The sequence below is a fragment of the Physella acuta genome, unplaced genomic scaffold (assembly GCF_028476545.2).
Source record: "Physella acuta isolate Inbredline_101_S28 unplaced genomic scaffold, ASM2847654v3 ptg000938l, whole genome shotgun sequence".
NCBI classification, from domain to species: Eukaryota; Metazoa; Mollusca; class Gastropoda; family Physidae; genus Physella; species Physella acuta.
In genome coordinates, this window is record NW_026732455.1 from 114,173 (window position 1) to 132,040 (window position 17,868).

The 17,868-nt window shown below is 31.8% G+C and overlaps 1 protein-coding gene across 1 annotated transcript in view; it reads right to left on the bottom strand.

The window, feature by feature from the left end:
• Positions 1–580: 580 nt before the first annotated feature.
• LOC131953688 (alpha-1,6-mannosylglycoprotein 6-beta-N-acetylglucosaminyltransferase A) overlaps positions 581–17,868 on the bottom strand; it is a 93,482-nt gene continuing 76,194 nt past the window's right edge. Inside the window, exons 3-19 of the mRNA XM_059316998.1 lie at positions 16,673–16,772; positions 14,619–14,792; positions 13,871–13,953; positions 13,189–13,278; positions 12,757–12,831; positions 10,634–10,804; positions 10,180–10,246; positions 9,358–9,460; positions 8,516–8,650; positions 7,848–7,981; positions 6,887–7,011; positions 5,483–5,641; positions 3,359–3,505; positions 2,374–2,493; positions 1,863–2,046; positions 1,105–1,400; positions 581–666 (exon numbers count right to left, since the gene is read on the bottom strand). Of these exons, the coding sequence (XP_059172981.1) occupies positions 1,144–1,400; positions 1,863–2,046; positions 2,374–2,493; positions 3,359–3,505; positions 5,483–5,641; positions 6,887–7,011; positions 7,848–7,981; positions 8,516–8,650; positions 9,358–9,460; positions 10,180–10,246; positions 10,634–10,804; positions 12,757–12,831; positions 13,189–13,278; positions 13,871–13,953; positions 14,619–14,792; positions 16,673–16,772 (2,124 nt within the window). The 3' untranslated portion in view covers positions 581–666; positions 1,105–1,143. The remainder of the gene's footprint in view (positions 667–1,104; positions 1,401–1,862; positions 2,047–2,373; positions 2,494–3,358; positions 3,506–5,482; positions 5,642–6,886; positions 7,012–7,847; positions 7,982–8,515; positions 8,651–9,357; positions 9,461–10,179; positions 10,247–10,633; positions 10,805–12,756; positions 12,832–13,188; positions 13,279–13,870; positions 13,954–14,618; positions 14,793–16,672; positions 16,773–17,868) is intronic.

Below are 17,868 nucleotides of genomic sequence, written 5' to 3' on the forward strand. Positions count from 1 at the left end.
CAGTTCTCCCTGTAAAATGTACTTTAAATAATTAATTCTAAAATTTTAAAAATCCTGTTCATTATGCTGTTTATAAATGGAGGTAGGACAAATTATTATGATATAGGAAGAATTTTAAATGCTTTACTTAACTTAATTACTGTCTTGTAAACTGGTTTAGAAAGAAAAATATAACATAAAAGATGTCTGTTTACACTACTAAAACAAGTTCAATAAATCAATACATTTCATGTTAATTAATAACCAATCATTTGATTTTTCTCCATGTAGTTCACACAACTTGGGTAGAAAAACAGACTATAAAATTTATTTTTATAGACATTCAATTAAAGCATTTAAATTAAAGCAAATATTTAAAAAAATGTTTTTTATCTTCATGAAAGAACTAAACTCGTTTAAAATCATTTTAAATAAACAGAATTTACAAAGGGTGAAATTGTCATTAATGTTACGATAAACTTTTTAAAATGTATAATTTAAAGATATACAAAAATGCATTAATTAAGGTGTATAATTAAATTAATTTTTTTTTCATTTAACAAAATTAACAACAAAAAACTTTTTAAACAGATGTTTCTCATATTACAGTCAAGTAAGATCCAATCATAATGTGAAGCTGTTACAGGAACCATCAACACAGCACACATCTCCATATGGCAGTGATCTCTAGAGGAAAGAAACACAGAAACCTGATACAAAGCCCAGCTGTTCAATCTATGGGTCATCTAGTAATGGGTCATACATAGGCTGGTCATCCATCGATTAGTCATCTGTCATCCATCAAAAGGTCAACCATCAAAAGGTCAACCATCAATGGGTCATCCATTATTAAGTGAAACATTGACTGGTCATCCATTAATGGGTCATCCATGAATGGGTCATCCATTAATGGGTCATCCATTAATGGGTCATCCATCCATGGGTCATCCATTAATGGGTCATCCATCCATGGGTCATCCATCAATGGGTCATCCATCAATGGGTCATCCATCAATGGGTCATCCATGAATGGGTCATCCATTAATGGGTCATCCATTAATGGGTCATCCATCATTGCATCATCCATTAATGGGTCATCCATCACTGCATCCATCAATTGGATACCTCAATGTGTCATCCATCAACAGGTCATCCACCAATCGGTCATCTCTCACAGCCTATACACAGAGCTGTCTGTCCTGGGATGTAGTTCCTGCAGGGGCACAGACGACGCAGGGAGTCCATGCTGCCCACGCAGCTGAACAGCAGAGGCTCGTCCTGTATGGTGCAGACCCCGCTGTTGGTGTCAAAAGCTGGGTAGTAAATGTTGGAGGAGTGGGCCAGGGACAGGCAGTCTGTCATGTTGTTCAGTGCCTCGTATGAGTTGAGTTCAGAGAAGTACACAGGTTCACAGATTCGATCTGAAATAAATATGGATGAAAATTAATGATGAAAAAAAAAGTTAATTAAGTAGAATGGGAATGTGAGATTTGAAAAAAAAATTAAATTTTAGATCTGTAATAAATATAATAAAAACATTTTTTTTTAATTAAAAAGAGAGATTAGGACAGAGTTAAGTGATAACAACTGTAACATGGGGAATAATTAAATTTGAAGACCTGTAAACTAAGATTAACTCTATTTATAATACATTTTATGAATGGTGTTTAGAGCTTAAATATTACTAAATAGAATTTGTTTTATTTTTACATTGGTGATTATATTATTATTTATTTACGTAAAATATTTGAATTAAACAAGTAGCATTTTTTTTAAAGTTTGTTCTGGTATAGTTTTCCTACTGTAAAAATGTTCTAATTATCCTGAAATATCAACAGGAGTTATCTAACCTACTAATGTACCACAAGAGTTGTCTAACTTACTGATGGACCAGCACGAATCCTTGCAAGATTTCCCAGGCTCAGCCAGCACATACTGCAAGGCTTCTCTAGGCGGCCACTTGACCTGGCCACGTTGGAATGAGCAGAAATTCTGATTCTGGATGTAAGCGTTCATACGCTGCAACATGCCCTCCTCTGTGTATTCATTCGGCAAGTAGGACAAGAACTGGTGGGATTAAATACATTGAAACAATTATTTTCAGCAAAATTAAAGAGTTCTGATCTGATCAGTAAAGTTATTGTAATAAATTTTCAATTAAACTTGCTTCAGTATAAAAGTAACAGTAAAAGAAAAAAATTTAAAAGTAAAAAATTAAAAGTAAAAAGTAACAAAAGTAACAAAAGTAAAAAAAAAAGTAAAAGAGTAAAAAAAAAAAATTTTAATTTAAAAAATTAAAATAAAAAATTACCAAAAAAAAAAGTAAAAATAAAAACGTTAAAGTAAAAAATAGAAAAAATACATGTAATAGGAAAAAGGTAACATAAAATTTACCTTATTGTTGTTCAAGATTTTCTCCAGTACTGCCTGGACTTCGTTCGTGTTGTTGACATCTAGTGTGTACACGTACGGCTCACCTATAAAAGTATCTGCGTACGGGTGCTGAGAAGCTACCTGTAGGGTCAGAGAAACAGATCAACATGTCGGGTGGTGTGGTTGAGCACACAATAATTCACCCAAAGGTCTAGGGTTCAAATCATGGGCTCCATAGGATTTCACTGGAACTCAATTTGGGGAATGTAAAAATAGCTAGGAATAGTACTGACAGATAATATATCCCTTCATATACAGAGATTTAAGAAAGATGAACTCTATTTCATTATCAAATGGGCCTTTGATCCTGATAGGAAATTTCATTTCCAACTGATGAAAGTAACGAGATATAATTAGAATAAGTATTGACGTTTTTCGTTTTTTTGCTATTATACACTTATAGAGATTAGTTTATACTTTTAGTTTAAAAAACAAAAGCTAAAAATCAGTTTCATTTAGCATTAGCTATGTTGTAAGTGTACAAACTACAGCTGTTGCTTGTATTTAAAGATGTTCTATTATTTCCATAGTATAAGGTTTTTGTATTCCTTATTAGTAAAACAAGAATGTAAAGTATAATAGAAATACTTAGTGTTGTTTTGAAAAGGTATATAAAGGATCATCTACTCTAATCTAATTTAAGTTGAGCCTCTTACATTTGATGAAAAGACATTTTTTCATCAATAACTACCTTTCTGTGCTCAACTTTTTGACACAGTTAAAACTAATTTGTTTTCATCAAAATGATTAATGATAGACCAGAATACCATTGGGAGGTTGCAAGCAATGGTCATACAAACCTCTTTAATAAGGTTGCAAGAAATGGTCATATAAACCTCTATTATGAGGGTTGTAAAAATGGTCATCCAAACCTTTTTTATGAAGCTTTCAAGAAATGATAGTGCAAACCTGTGTTATGGAGGTTGCAATAAATGTCAGAACAAACCTCTCTATGTGTTGGCTTCCCTTTAAAAAACTTGTGGTTCTTGCTGCTGTGTGGAGGGTCAAACTTTGGGTTCAGGAACACAGCGCCATTGGCTATGGCCTCTAGTGGTGCTGGACCTTCATATGGGAAACCAAGGCCCACAAAAACCTGAAATAAATCACATAATAATTGTCATTTATTTCAACTTTTTCAATAATATAAAGAGCTTTAATTCTTTCTTTCCTCATTACATGTAAAGCGATCAGTGTGTAAATACAACTGAGGGATATTTTTAACAATTTTAGAATAAAATTATATTATAGATAAAAGCATAAGAGAAGAAATGTTAATACTAAGTATAAATAGCTCTTTTGAAAGGGATCTTTTCAGAGGCGTAGCGACCCTTTCCGGCGCCCGGGGCGAACTTTCAGTTTGGTGCCCCCCCCCCATATATTATATATATATATATATATATATATATATATATATATATATATATATATATATATATATATATATATATATATATATATATATATATATATATATATATATATATATATATATATATATATGCGTGTGTGTTTGTGTGTGCGACAGTCTGGGAAAAAATTAACAATTACGATGATTGTCGTTCCCTAAAACTTCACTGGACGCCAATTAATTCCCCTTAAGATGCCGAAACGAATAAAAAGTATAAAATCAAAAGAGCTTACAACAGATGTTCGGTAATTCAGTCTCAGGGCTTCCGCGGAGGTCAAGACACACAGCCGACTCATAGGATTCACGATCGGATTTTGTCATTGTGGACGATACAACTATTAAGGAGGGTTCGGTGATTGCGCATAAGAAACTGGTGGGGTTTGGTACTCCAAAAAGTTAAGAACCACTGCTTTAGAGTGTATTTTGTAGAAGGTGCAAGCCTAATTTGGTCTACTTTTGGTCGTGTCTTTAGAACAATTTCGATAATAGTAGGCCAATATTGCAATTTTGAATTATCAGTTAGGTTGAACAAAGTAATAATCAGTACAATTTACTCATTTTCTTCTCTCTTAAAATTTTGGCAAAGAGTGTCGCTTCCCATCCACCCGCTCCGACAGTCTGCTATTTTACTGATCGGATAGCGATACAAGAATCCGTGATATTTATTTTTCTTTAATAATGCAGTGATCCAGGCAAGATGTTATGCAATCAAGTAAAAGTATCTGATCTATCTCGATCAAGTTGAGAGAATCGTAATAAATGTTCAAAGAACTAGTCGCGTTATTACTTAGCAAAACTGGGTAGTGAAATCGTACATTAAGTGTTAGCAACCGATCTAGTACAAATCCTGCGATTTTTGTTAGTGAAAAAGCGCCCCACGATCTTGGACAAAAATGGTAGAGCGGATTTTAAACGTCACTAACTCTTTTTTATGTTACATAATCGTAAAATACGCTTTAGTTCAATGGGTTTCTTTTCTGAGTGATATCGGTTATTTATTCCTTAATCCGTTGTAAATTTTTCCGATTTTAGTCTTCGAAAAAGCGCCCCACCCCCTCCCCATCTAGGAAAGCTGGAAAGCGGTTTTTCCGGTCACTGTTTCTTAAAGATATACGTTTTACAGTTACACAATCAAGGTAGAAAACAGTTAAATCAGTATGCAAAGTCTCTCAGCCGTTAAATTTCTTTACTTTGACTGTTTATAATTCAGCTGCAGCTTAAAATTAGCTTTTAATTTTTTTTTCTACCCCTTTTGGCGCCCCCCTCGGGTCGGCGCAGGGGGCGGCCGCCCTCCCCGCCCTCCCCTAGCTACGCCTCTGGATCTTTTCAGGAAAATACCCAACAACTATAATGTTCTTCTATTAAAAAGAGATCTTCAAAGTAAACTATTTCTTAATGATAAAGTTATTACAAAAAAAAAATATCTTTAAAAAAATTAACTTAATATTATCTTTAGAAGCATTTAAGAAAAATCGATAACAGAAACTAATCATTCAAATGGAATTTTAGTTTCAACAAATAGAAAGTAAAGTTCTCTTTTGCACCTGGCAGTCGACAAATCAGGTAAAGTAGAGTTTTTCTCTTTCTGTGACATCTGCACTGATGAACTCTCAAAGAGGTCTAACAAGAAATTGTTTTTAAGAATCCCAATTTATTTCTGACCTTTGCTTTCTGTAACAGCTTGTGCAGGTCCACCCCAGTCATGATGCCATGGTTGATCACATAGTCTGGAACATTCTGTAGCTTCTGCCCAGGCTCGGCGTACACTGTTCCGTGGACCTCAAGCTTAGAGTGGATCATGTCCAGGTACTGTTTCTTGCCCTGTGGTCAAGAATTTTCTGGCATTACAAGGACTGGCACACACTAGGATCTTCTTCACTTCTAACAAAGATTTATTAACTTTATGGAGGAGTTAGTGAATTTAATAAGAAAAGTATTCACTCACTTCTAGAATCAAATTATAATGAGCTGATTATTTGTGTTACAAGAAAACAATTTTTATTTTATTTTAAATATTTCATTTTTAGAAAAGAATAGCTTAATAATAAACAAAAATAAAAGAATAATAGGAATTAAAAATTTTACATTTCTAAATTTCTTAAACTTGAAACAAATAATAGTGACATAAAAATTAGATCTTTGCTGCAAATATATAGGGCTACTTATCATTTTTTAAAAATGGGAAACAAAATAAAGTTAAAATTTCTTTTAATTATAATTTCCGTTTAAATGTAGATTTGTAATTTACAGTGTATTCATTTCAGTTTACATATCACATAATGTTAAAATAATTCACTAGTTTTATTCCTAATATTAGCTAAAATTTACTTTAATAACAAAAATATTGAAAGAAAATCAAACCAAAAAAAATATTTAAAAAATAACTGATACTTACATAAGTATGTACTCAATATCTATTTTAAAACATTCTCTTTATTAACTTTCTAATAACATCTAGTATACATCTAAAAATTCTCATATATACAACTAGTTTTTGGTTAGATAACATATTTTCTAAATTCTAATTTATTTAGCAAAACAAACATTTGTCTATGACTATTCAACCACAAATTTTAAAAATACACAAAAATAATTTTCAGCTGATTTCTAAAAAGAATCTAAAATAATTAGAAAAAATACATACACTAAAAAATAAAGCTAGTACAACAAATGCACTTATAGAAAATAATATGTAACCTAGCTCTGTAATGTAGAATGAAAGTATTTATGTACTGATAACTATGAAAACATTAAAATAAGATTTATGTGTATTTTGATAGGGTCGTTATATCTTATCTGTGGCTCAAAAGTCAGTATTTAACCTGCCATAGCTAGAGTCAGTCAATGGTCAGTATTTAACTTGCTCTATCTAGGGTCAGTCACTGGTCAGTATTTAACCTGCTGTATCTAGGGTCAGTATTTAACCTGCTGTAGCTAGGGTAAGTCACAGGTCAGTATTTAACCTGCTGTAGCTAGGGTAAGTCACAGGTCAGTATTTAACCTGCTGTAGCTAGAGTCTGTAATGACCACCAAGACAAACACAAGATGTAATGAGAGTGCACCAACCTGCCACATGTAATCATTCTTGCCGTAGACCAGGGCGATGTTTTCCTTGGGTTCTGTGTTGGTCTCTGACTGGTTGAGGACACGGTCAACAACAAAACCCATGAAAGAGTTGTCAGGGGAATGTGCTGGGGAATACATAACACAGAAAACATGACAGAAAACATAACACAGAAAACATGACAGAAAACATAACACAGAAAACATGACAGAAAACATAACACAGAAAACATGACAGAAAACATAACACAGAAAACATGACAGAAAACATGACAGAAAACATATGACAGAAAACATATGACAGAAAACATGACAGAAAACATATGACAGAAAACATATGACAGAAAACATGACAGAAAACATATGACAGAAAACATGACAGAAAACATATGACAGAAAACATGACAGAAAACATATGACAGAAAACATGACAGAAAACATATGACAGAAAACATAAGACAGAAAACATATGACAGAAAACATATGACAGAAAACATGACAGAAAACATATGACAGAAAACATATGACAGAAAACATATGACAGAAAACATATGACAGAAAACATATGACAGAAAACATATGACAGAAAACCTATGACTCAATCAACACATAACATAAAACTCAACAGAGTAAGACGATGACACAGTGAAAACATGGCCGTACTGAAAAAAGATAGAACAAATATGACATTGAAAAAACATCAGCTGAATTCTGATAGCTTGTATATAATCTTCAAAGTAAATATAATAACTTAAACAGAGAAGAACTGGGTAGTTTCATTACAGGTGCCCAATCATACTTTGGCATGGCACAAGTCATGAGTAGAAATAAATAAAATTAAAATAAATACATAACATTACATAAGTAGATAAAAACTAACAAAATTATGAAACAATTAACTAGTAAAATGAAAAAATAAATGAAAAAGAACATGACAAAATTGTACTGATCTATTAATACTTACGGAACATAGTAAAAAATTGTTGAGGGATCAAATCCTGCCCACCCCACGAAGATAAAATTTTGTTTTGCTTAGCAAAAGTAAGATGGTTAAATGCAGGCTCAGTCCCAAAGGAATCAACTACTCTAAATAAACAGCTGAAAAACAGATAACATGACACTTATTTATTATGTGATTTTATATATGTACATGCTTATGTAGTTCTACATGATCAACAGAGTTAAAACTATTTTTTTTATTGAAAAGTTTTATTTTTTTTTGGTTGTTAGTTGAGTTAAACATAGAGATTTTGTCTTGACATTTTGTTTATAATCTCTTTTGCGTTTAATAAATGATCTGATACACACATTGAATAGGATGTACTGGATTTTCAAATTGTCAGACAGTTGATACCATTTTATTTTAATAACAAAAAGAGTTTTATTTCCCCTTTACAAAATTTATACAAAGAACAATTTAATTTCATTTCATATTCAACCTTTTTTTATTTTTAATAAACTAAATAAAAGTACTTTGTTTTAAATTCAAGCTCTAGAATGATATTTTGAAATTTATTTAAATTTTCTTCATTCTAAAACTTATTTTTAAATTGGTAAAGAAAATGTTATCATGAAGGTCACTGTTATATGAATGTTATCTTTCACAAATAAATTACTGTAAGAAAGCTGTACCTAAATTTGGCATATCCAGCTTTTAGTCTTTTCTTGAACTGTATAAGGCCCATGATATCAGTGTAGATTAGATGTACAGGTAGTTCCTTTCTGCTCTGGCAAGGTGTTTTTGCAGCAGGAACATGGTTAAGGATTCTGGGAAGTAAACAAACATTATCAGCTTACATTGAGCCTAAAAAAATGTCTAACAACACAAGTGTTTTATAATGATACAAATATTTTGTAGTGATGCACTTTTTTATAAGTATACAAGTATTTTACAATGATACATTTCACTTACACAACAATTAATGAGAAACATCTTGTGTACAGTACTACATTCAAAATACACTAAACAGTGAGCAATATAATCAATATAAATAAAGCAGGTGGTTAGTAGATACCATAAGTGCTAAGAATGTAGCTTAGACAAACAATTGTATTCAACCTCTTGATTTTTTATGTAAAAAGAGTTATTTTTCTTTAAATACTATTTAATTGCTGTCAATTATAATAACAGTAATTTTTGCTGCAGTTGAAGTATTACTAGCACTACAAAATTTAGTGTAGTTACTTTTTGGCATATTTTTTTTATTTATAAAGGAGTGAGTTGTTATAAATATTTAGTTAAAAATAACTCTCCATCACAAAAATAATTATATGGTCTTTAAAAAATCATGAACATGTATAAGAACATAATGAACAAGTACATGAATCAGATTGCAAACATAATGAAGCAAGTATAAGTATATAATCATAAAAGTGTTGTTTTAATACTGAACTAGTTTTCCCTTAACTAATGTTATAAAAACACAACATAAGTGGAACATGATAAACATTGGAACAAGTCCTGGAACACTTACTCAACAAGTTGCTCCACTTCACTGGTTATAGTTAGATCATGGCCCAATATATACAAGGTGGAGATCAAGTCACTCCACTGGACAAGTTCCCCTAGTGGTCCCCCTGTTTACAGTGGGAATATACAACACGATGAGTGCTTCACATTTGACACAAGTGCCAAGCATTAACACTTCAATGAAAATCTATATACTTAGATAACTGGTAGTCTAGTAATGAACTAAAATCAAAGACAATAATTTTGTTCAAGAATTAGAATTATAAAATATTGCTATTCTAATTCTTACAATGATGTGTGATATGATTATAATGCTTTAATATTTCTTTTAAAAAATAAGCTTTTTAATTTAAAACAATTGTTAGCCAGGAGTTTACACGGATAAGACAAAACCATAGAAAAAAAATAGGAAATGTTTTGGACCAGATTACTTTATTACTGCATTGTTATCACTACAAAGCACTCTTGTACTAAATAATAGATTCATATAGCTAATATTTTAAATTTTAAAAGTTAACATTATTCTAAAATACACCACAAGTCCTTTTCAGTTGCAATTTCCCCCCCTATAAACAGGTTTTTTTTTAAATAATTGTAAAAATTATTTCAGAATTTATTTCTATTGTTAAACTAATTTAAACAGTTATTATTTAACAGTCACAGCAGATGTTTCTTCAACAAAAAAAAGTTTTTAAACTAATTAAAACTGTTATTATTTTACAGTCAAAACAAAAAAGTTTTTAAACTAATTTAGACAGTTATTATTTAACAGTTTAAACTGTTTATTAGTATTTATTAGTGTTAAAAAAAGTTTTATTTTTCTTACCCTTGAATTGCATTTCAGCAAACTTCCATCCAGATTGTTTACTTAGCAACCCCAGGTGGATCAATATCTGTTATAGTAAAAATAAATTCATGACCAAATGGGAAGCAAAACAAATAATTATCCATTTTTAAAGGAAAGAAAAGAAAAGGATTGATTTTTTTAAAATTCATGAAAAACAAAAACACATAAAACAGTAGGGTATAGATTGATAGACCATATGTCTACATCTACTGAACAAAATGTTTTATTGATTTGAATTTTTATAACTTAAATATAACAAAAATACTGCTGGGATTTGTAAATATTCAAGTATGTTAATCTCATTCTATTAATAACTCAAATATATATAAGTATGTTAATCTCATTCTATTTATAACTCAAACTTATTTATAACTAATTGGTATTTGAAAAACACATTTTTAGCACTTTATGCTTAAAATAATAAGTGTCTTACTTTTTGCTTAGGTCTACCCTGTAGATCATATTTCGACATCAGGTTCCTCGCTGCGTCTGTCCACCTATGCCACATGCGCGTGATGCGCATCCTAATCCACGCATATCCTTGGCGTTCATTGGGGTCAACTAGAATGGTCATCAGGGGCTGTAGGTCTAATGTAAAGTTGGCCTGGAAATATAAAAACACAAGTATAATCATCATTAGGTTGCGTGGTCAATTGGTAGAGTGTTTGAGTTCTAACGTAAAAGTTCTAAGTTCGTTTCCAGGCTTGAATCCAGAATCTGTGATCGGTGTGATTAGCACTTTCCCTTTAAATGCTGAGGTCAGTGAAATGGGTGAACTCTACTTCATCTGCCCCATGGACCATAAGGTTCAAAAAAATGCTTTACTTTAGTATTATTATCATCAAGGACTATAACTCTAATGTTGCCTGCACATACAAGAAGCTTGTTCAGTCATAATGGGAAGTAACCCAAATGTTGGTTTGCACTAAAAAAAATGCTTTGGTACATAATATATAAACACATACCTATTACATATGAGCTATTACTCTAAACACCTTATAATGCAAACACTTACATAAGATATACTGTTATTTACAAACTTGTAGATGAGACACACTGACATACAAACACTTGTATAACATAGAAACATTTATATATGAAACTGAAACCTATAGGCATGTACATAAAGCACTTATAAACACTAACTTTTTGTAAAGGACACCACTACAGATTAACTGTTACATATAACATCATTAAACAAAAACATTTACACAAGACTCCATTCCAGACAAACATTTTGCTCAAGACAATGCTAAAGTCAAGAATACACTTGCATACTACAAAGACACTGTTACACATTAACATAAGACACATTACATAAGACACAATTATTTACTAACATTTACCTAAGACACTATTAGGGGTCATCCATAAATGAAGTCACGCTTTTTTTGACGATTTTTACCTCCCCCCTCCCCTCCGTCACACGTCCGTCACAAAAAGCCAGACGTCACATCACAGCCTACAACCCCCCTCAAAATTGCAGTTGAATTTTTTTAAAACATGGATATTTTTCCAAAATCTTGTCTGAAATATGTCCAAATAGAGTATTTTAATCAATTCCTATTATAATTTATTAAAACTGTTTTCTAAAACGCTAAATAACGTATAAAATTCCCTTACTAACATTTCTTATCTATAAAGCAAAAGTGTGACATCGCACCATCTGAACCCCCCCCCCCCTCCCACCATCTGAAACCCCCCCCCCCCTCCCCCTCATCACACATCGTCACAAAATTACCGACCCCCCAGCTCCCCCCTACGAGTGTGACTCATTTATGGATGACCCCTTACCTAATAACATATGACATTAAAAAACAACACTTACATATGATGCCATTACACATTACTACTAACATAAGACACTATTATATACTAACACTTATTTATATATGACACCATTACAAATTACCACTTACATAAGACACCATTACACATTACCACTTACATAAGACACTATTATATACTAACACTTATTTATAAATGACACCATTACAAATTACCACTGACATAAGACACCATTACACATTACCACTTACATAAGACACTATTATATACTAACACTTATTTATAAATGGCACCATTACACATTACCACTTACATAAGACACCATTACACATTACCACTTACATAAGACACTATTATATACTAACACTTATTTATATATGACACCATTACAAATTACCACTGACATAAGACACCATTACACATTACCACTTACATAAGACACTATTATATACTAACACTTATTTATAAATGACACCATTACAAATTACCACTGACATAAGACACCATTACACATTACCACTGACATAAGACACTATTATATACTAACACTTATTTATAAATGACACCATTACACATTACCACTTACATAAGACACTATTACACATTACCACTTACATAAGACACTATTATATACTAACACTTATTTATAAATGGCACCATTACACATTACCACTTACATAAGACACTATTATGTAATAACACTTATTTATAAATGACACCATTACAAATTACCACTTACATAAGACACCATTACACATTACCACTTACATAAGACACTCTGGTATCTACAAAAGTCTTATTTTGAGAGCCTGACCAAGCTTGTCTTGGACAGAAATCTTCTACCTGAAGACAAAAAAAATGTATCAATAAGACTTAAAAGAAAACCTACAACAAACATGTAACATAACTGACACTACATTGATGTTTAAAAACAGATGGAACAATGAACAACTTTTTAAGGATATATGAACATCTTTAGCCAACACATTGTTTAAACAATCCACTATCCATGAAACTATATTTTTAAAAAGATATTTTTTCAAAGCGAATATTAATGAATATTAAATCTTTTTTTCTAGCACACATTTTTATCTTGAATTTTTATTATCAGCTAAAACATTTTTTAGATTGTCTCCCCTAAGCTAAATGATAGCCTCTAAGGTAATCTCCCTTTAATAAAAATAAACCTAGCGAGCTTACCTCACTTAAATACATTATAATTGAACAGTCTGATCCATCCACACCGTAACCTTGGTAACAAGGATCTGATTTCCACATTTTCTGCATCCACTGAAAATTAATTGTAAGAAGGATATGTATGTTTTCTATCTTCATTTTAGCTGTTTTACTATATTTGTTAATAATAAAGTAACAATGAATTTATTCCTTTAATTATAACATTTTGTATAGTATTTATACATTCTGTAACAAAAGATCGAACTGTTTACTATAAGACTGTGTTACTAATGTTCTTTACATAAAGAAGGTAACAAGAGATTCATTTCTGTGATTGTGTGGTCAAATGGTAGATAGTAAGCGTGTAACACTGAAGTCTTGAGTTCAATACCATAACAAGATCTAATTTTCAGTTATCACTGTAAGACACAACTCACTGTACCACAGTATAATACACATAAGTTTCTAATGTTGCCACCAACACTGTATCTCAGTGGTTCTTAACCTTTTTAGAGGTACCCCGGCGGTTTAATATGCGCATTCACCTTCTCAAAAGTTTTATCATTCACACTGACAAAATCCTATCATAAATCATATGAGTCGGGTATGTGTCTTGATCTCTGCTAAACCCCTGAGACTGGCTCACCAAATCCATGGGGTTCGATTTAACCCAGATAAAGAACCACTGGTCTTAGGCAATGCTTACCTCAATCTTTTGAGGACAATGGGGATAATGTACTTTGTCTTCATCAGACAGCTCACACTTCTCAGACTTCCCTTGCAGCAGATCTAAACAAAAGTTGACGACAACATTTTTAAACCATAAAGTATATTTTTTTTTATAATCCTAACAATTGGCACACTTCTCAGACTTCCCTTGCAGCAGATCTAAACAAAAGTTGATGACAACATTTTTAAACCATCAGATCTAAACAAAAGTTGACGACAACATTTTTAAACCATAAAGTGATTTTTTTTTAAAAATCCTAAAAATTAGCACCGTCAATTTCTCCATTTACATAATTTAGAAATGCTTCAAGTTTATCTTTGTTATTTAACTACTCCAATTATCTCTGTTTAATAATAATGCATTGAATCATACTGTTAAGCTAATTACAGATTATGAAAATATTTCCAGTGAAGAGCTACATAAAAAAGTAACATTAACTCAATGCTGGATATTTTTGTTTAATTTTTTGGGTAAGGTTTAAGGCTAGCCTAGATTTAAATAAACATCACAAGTTACATTAAAAGTTTTAAACTGACTGCTCTTTTACTGTTAGAGGCTATACAGTCAAGTGTTACTACAATAGGGCTGGTAAGTAGGTCACCAACCAGTTCTATGGCTCATGCAAGTTTTTATGGAGCTGTAGAACTGGTTGGTGACCTACTTACCAGCCCTATTACACAAACTGTTTTCTGACAACAAAGAGCTAGGGGGAGACAATCCTAACCTTGTGCAGACAAGGCTGGGCCTTTCTTGGCATCCCAGATGGGAGGGAACTGGGCACTGAGGGTGGAGTTGTCATTGAACAAGGAACCATTTGTGACATTGTTGACAAAATACTCTAAGCGGTTTATCCTGGCTAACATAGACTCCAACAACACAGCTATAGTTTTCTTCAGATCTGTGGGCAAATTCAATTATAAAAAACATGTAAAGCATTTAAACATGAAAGAGTGAATCTTCTTCTTTGTCCGTAATTGTAATGTTGGACGGGATTTCCTCCAACAGAATTAAGTATTATTGACAATTTGTTATGCGGCATATAGGGCATTGCCTCTGATTTCGACCTGCTTTTCTTTTTTCGTTTTGGATTAGCTTCCAAAGCTTTTGTCTAACTAAGAACAAACTACAAGGCAGCAGTTGTTTGATTTTAGAGTTTTCTCCCCAGGATAGATTGCTGTCCCCAGCTATTTAGTCTCATATGGCCAAAAAGGGTGAATGAAAATTATAAGAATAAATCAAGAAATATAACGTAACAGGTATACAGTATTTTTATTCTACTACAATGCTGACATGCTGACCAGAGTAATCTTCAGGCTAGAAACATGTTACAACAGGATGAGGTACACATGACCTAGAAGTTGAGAGTGGCCATTGGAACATGCCCTTGTGGTATGATCCTGAACATACAGCGTATGGGCTGCAAGACATATTTAGCACCACATAAACTTCACCAAATACAAATTGAATAGGAGTACAAGAAATAAGTGGCTGAGTGTGTCTACTAAGTTGTATGTTTTTTAAATGTTATATTTATGAATAAAGAATATGAAAAAAATAATTTTTTTAAATGTCTGTTTTAAATTTCAGTTGTAGTAAAAAGATGTCTTTGTAACAAAGTGTAATCTACATACTAGAAACAGGCTACAATAGGATGATGCACACATGTTTTACAAGATGAAAGATGGAGTTCCCAACACATGTCCTTTTGATAAGGTCCCCAGAAAACACAGAACATGTTCTACAAGAATGCACCACCAGACAGTCTAGAATCTGAGAAAAATTTACAGGAGGTGAGTTAGTGCTTGCTGAGTTCCAGACTACTGTGTAGTTTGTCTACAGAGTTCATCTTGCATGATCCTCTAAATGACACATTTAAGAAGAAAGAATAAGATATATATTTTTTATTGCCAGTTTTATATTTCAGTTAAGGTGATAGAGTGCTTTGTTTATAATAAGTGTTATGTGTTTACTCTCAGGTGAAAACTTTAATCTGTTTACAACTTTGGATTCTGTGTGTACTAACAGACACAGGGAACATTCACCTGTTGGTTAAACACAGATGGCGCCACTGAACAACCTGGAACAATGTGGCGTCTTCATGGCAACCAGGTGTGGCATGAAAGCAGAGGTTACCTTTCAGTGTGTAACAGTTTTTACAAGAGGAAACAAAAAATGATTGATGCAATGATAAACAGCACCTCCACACCTTCAATTCAATTCAATTTGTTAATTCAATTTATTCAATAACGGTAACTGCTTTATATAAACATAAATCATAAGACTTTATAATGCTATAATCAATAGATTTTGCAAGTTACATTTGAATAATTACTGATTATTGATCCCAAAAAATGATGTTTGCAAAAAAAATTAAGATATGCAACATAAAAGATACATTTTTCTTGTCTATGAAATAGTATTTTTTTAACAAAACTATCAAAATATACAGAATTAAAATGCTTTACCAACACCTGTACTTCTTAATTTATTAGTTATCTTTTACTACAAGCTGTAAACATTCTAAAATTAAGAATTGTATCAAGAGTTAATAACCAAAATCTGTAAATATTCTTAAATTAAGAAACATCCTTTTATCAAGAAGTTACTAACCAAAAGCTGTAAGCATTCTTAAATTAAGAAACATCTTTTTATCAAGTGTTACTAACCGAAAGCTGTAAACATTCTAAAATTAAGAAACATCCTTTTATCAAGAGTTTTTAACCAAAAACTGTAAACATTCTAAAAATAATAAACAGAATTGTATCAAGAGTTACTAACCAAAAGCTGTAAACCTTCCAGCATAAGGCCCATCCACAATGTTCCCATTTTCCTTGGCTAAAGCTTTAATGTATTCCTCACTCAGCTGTACAATCTCTGCCTAAAACACAGAACAATACCTAATTAAACCTTATTATTCTAACACACATATTATAGCAAACAAATTTACCCCAGTCTTCAAAATTAATGTTTTCTTCTTCTTCGTTCTTAATTTTTAGTGTTGGAAGGAATTGAGCTTTATCTGCCAGAGGGTTTGAACTCGAGACTTTTTCAAAATTAACAACCATGCGCTTTTTGCCGACTCGACCACGCCTCCATCACAATTAATCGTTACGTGTCAACTGGTTATGCGCCATATATGGCCGTTGACTCCAATTTCAGCCTGCTTTTCTTTTCGATTTGCTTCCATAGCATTTGTCCAACCAAGAACAAACTACAAGGCAGTAGTTGTTTGATTTTGGAGTTGTATCTCCTAGACAAGTGGCTCATCCCTCTGAGGGTTTGAACTCGAGACTTTTCAGTTTAGCAACCCTGATCCTTAACAACTCGCCTATGCCGACCCCAAAATTAATGTTTATAAGCCAGAATTTAAAAACTGTAAACCAGCATCTCTGACTATATAAAATCTGAACCATTTATAACAGTCTGATTATGTTTATTTAAATATAAATTAAGTTATATGTTAATAAAAATTGTATGTTGTTAATCTTTTTATTATTTGATTTTGTTTGAACTGTATATAATACAGATCTAATAGCCAGAATTATTTTTCCGTTTTCTCTAAACACAAACCAAAATGTTACAAAAGTTAACTCAATTCAAATGTTAATTTAAAAATCGATTTTTTTTAAAAAATGCTTTTATAATTTGATGTAGTATCTTTGTCTTCTAATTACAACCTTAATTGGAAATGTCATTTGTCACAATTATTCTTATTAGGGTTAATAAAGTTTGTTTTCCATTCTGCAAGTTTTTAAAATAGGCCAACATTTTTTATACATTTTAAAATTAATTATATTTAAAACTAAAAGACAAAGACCATTCAAAAATCCATTACTATTATTATTTATTAATAAATCTGGAGCTTTGTTTAATTACAGCCCTTTAAAATCTCCAAGAATGAAGAATAAAATAGGACATGGGACAATACCACTTTGAGCCGCTCTACGCATTGATTCTGCTATTGTGTTATTGAC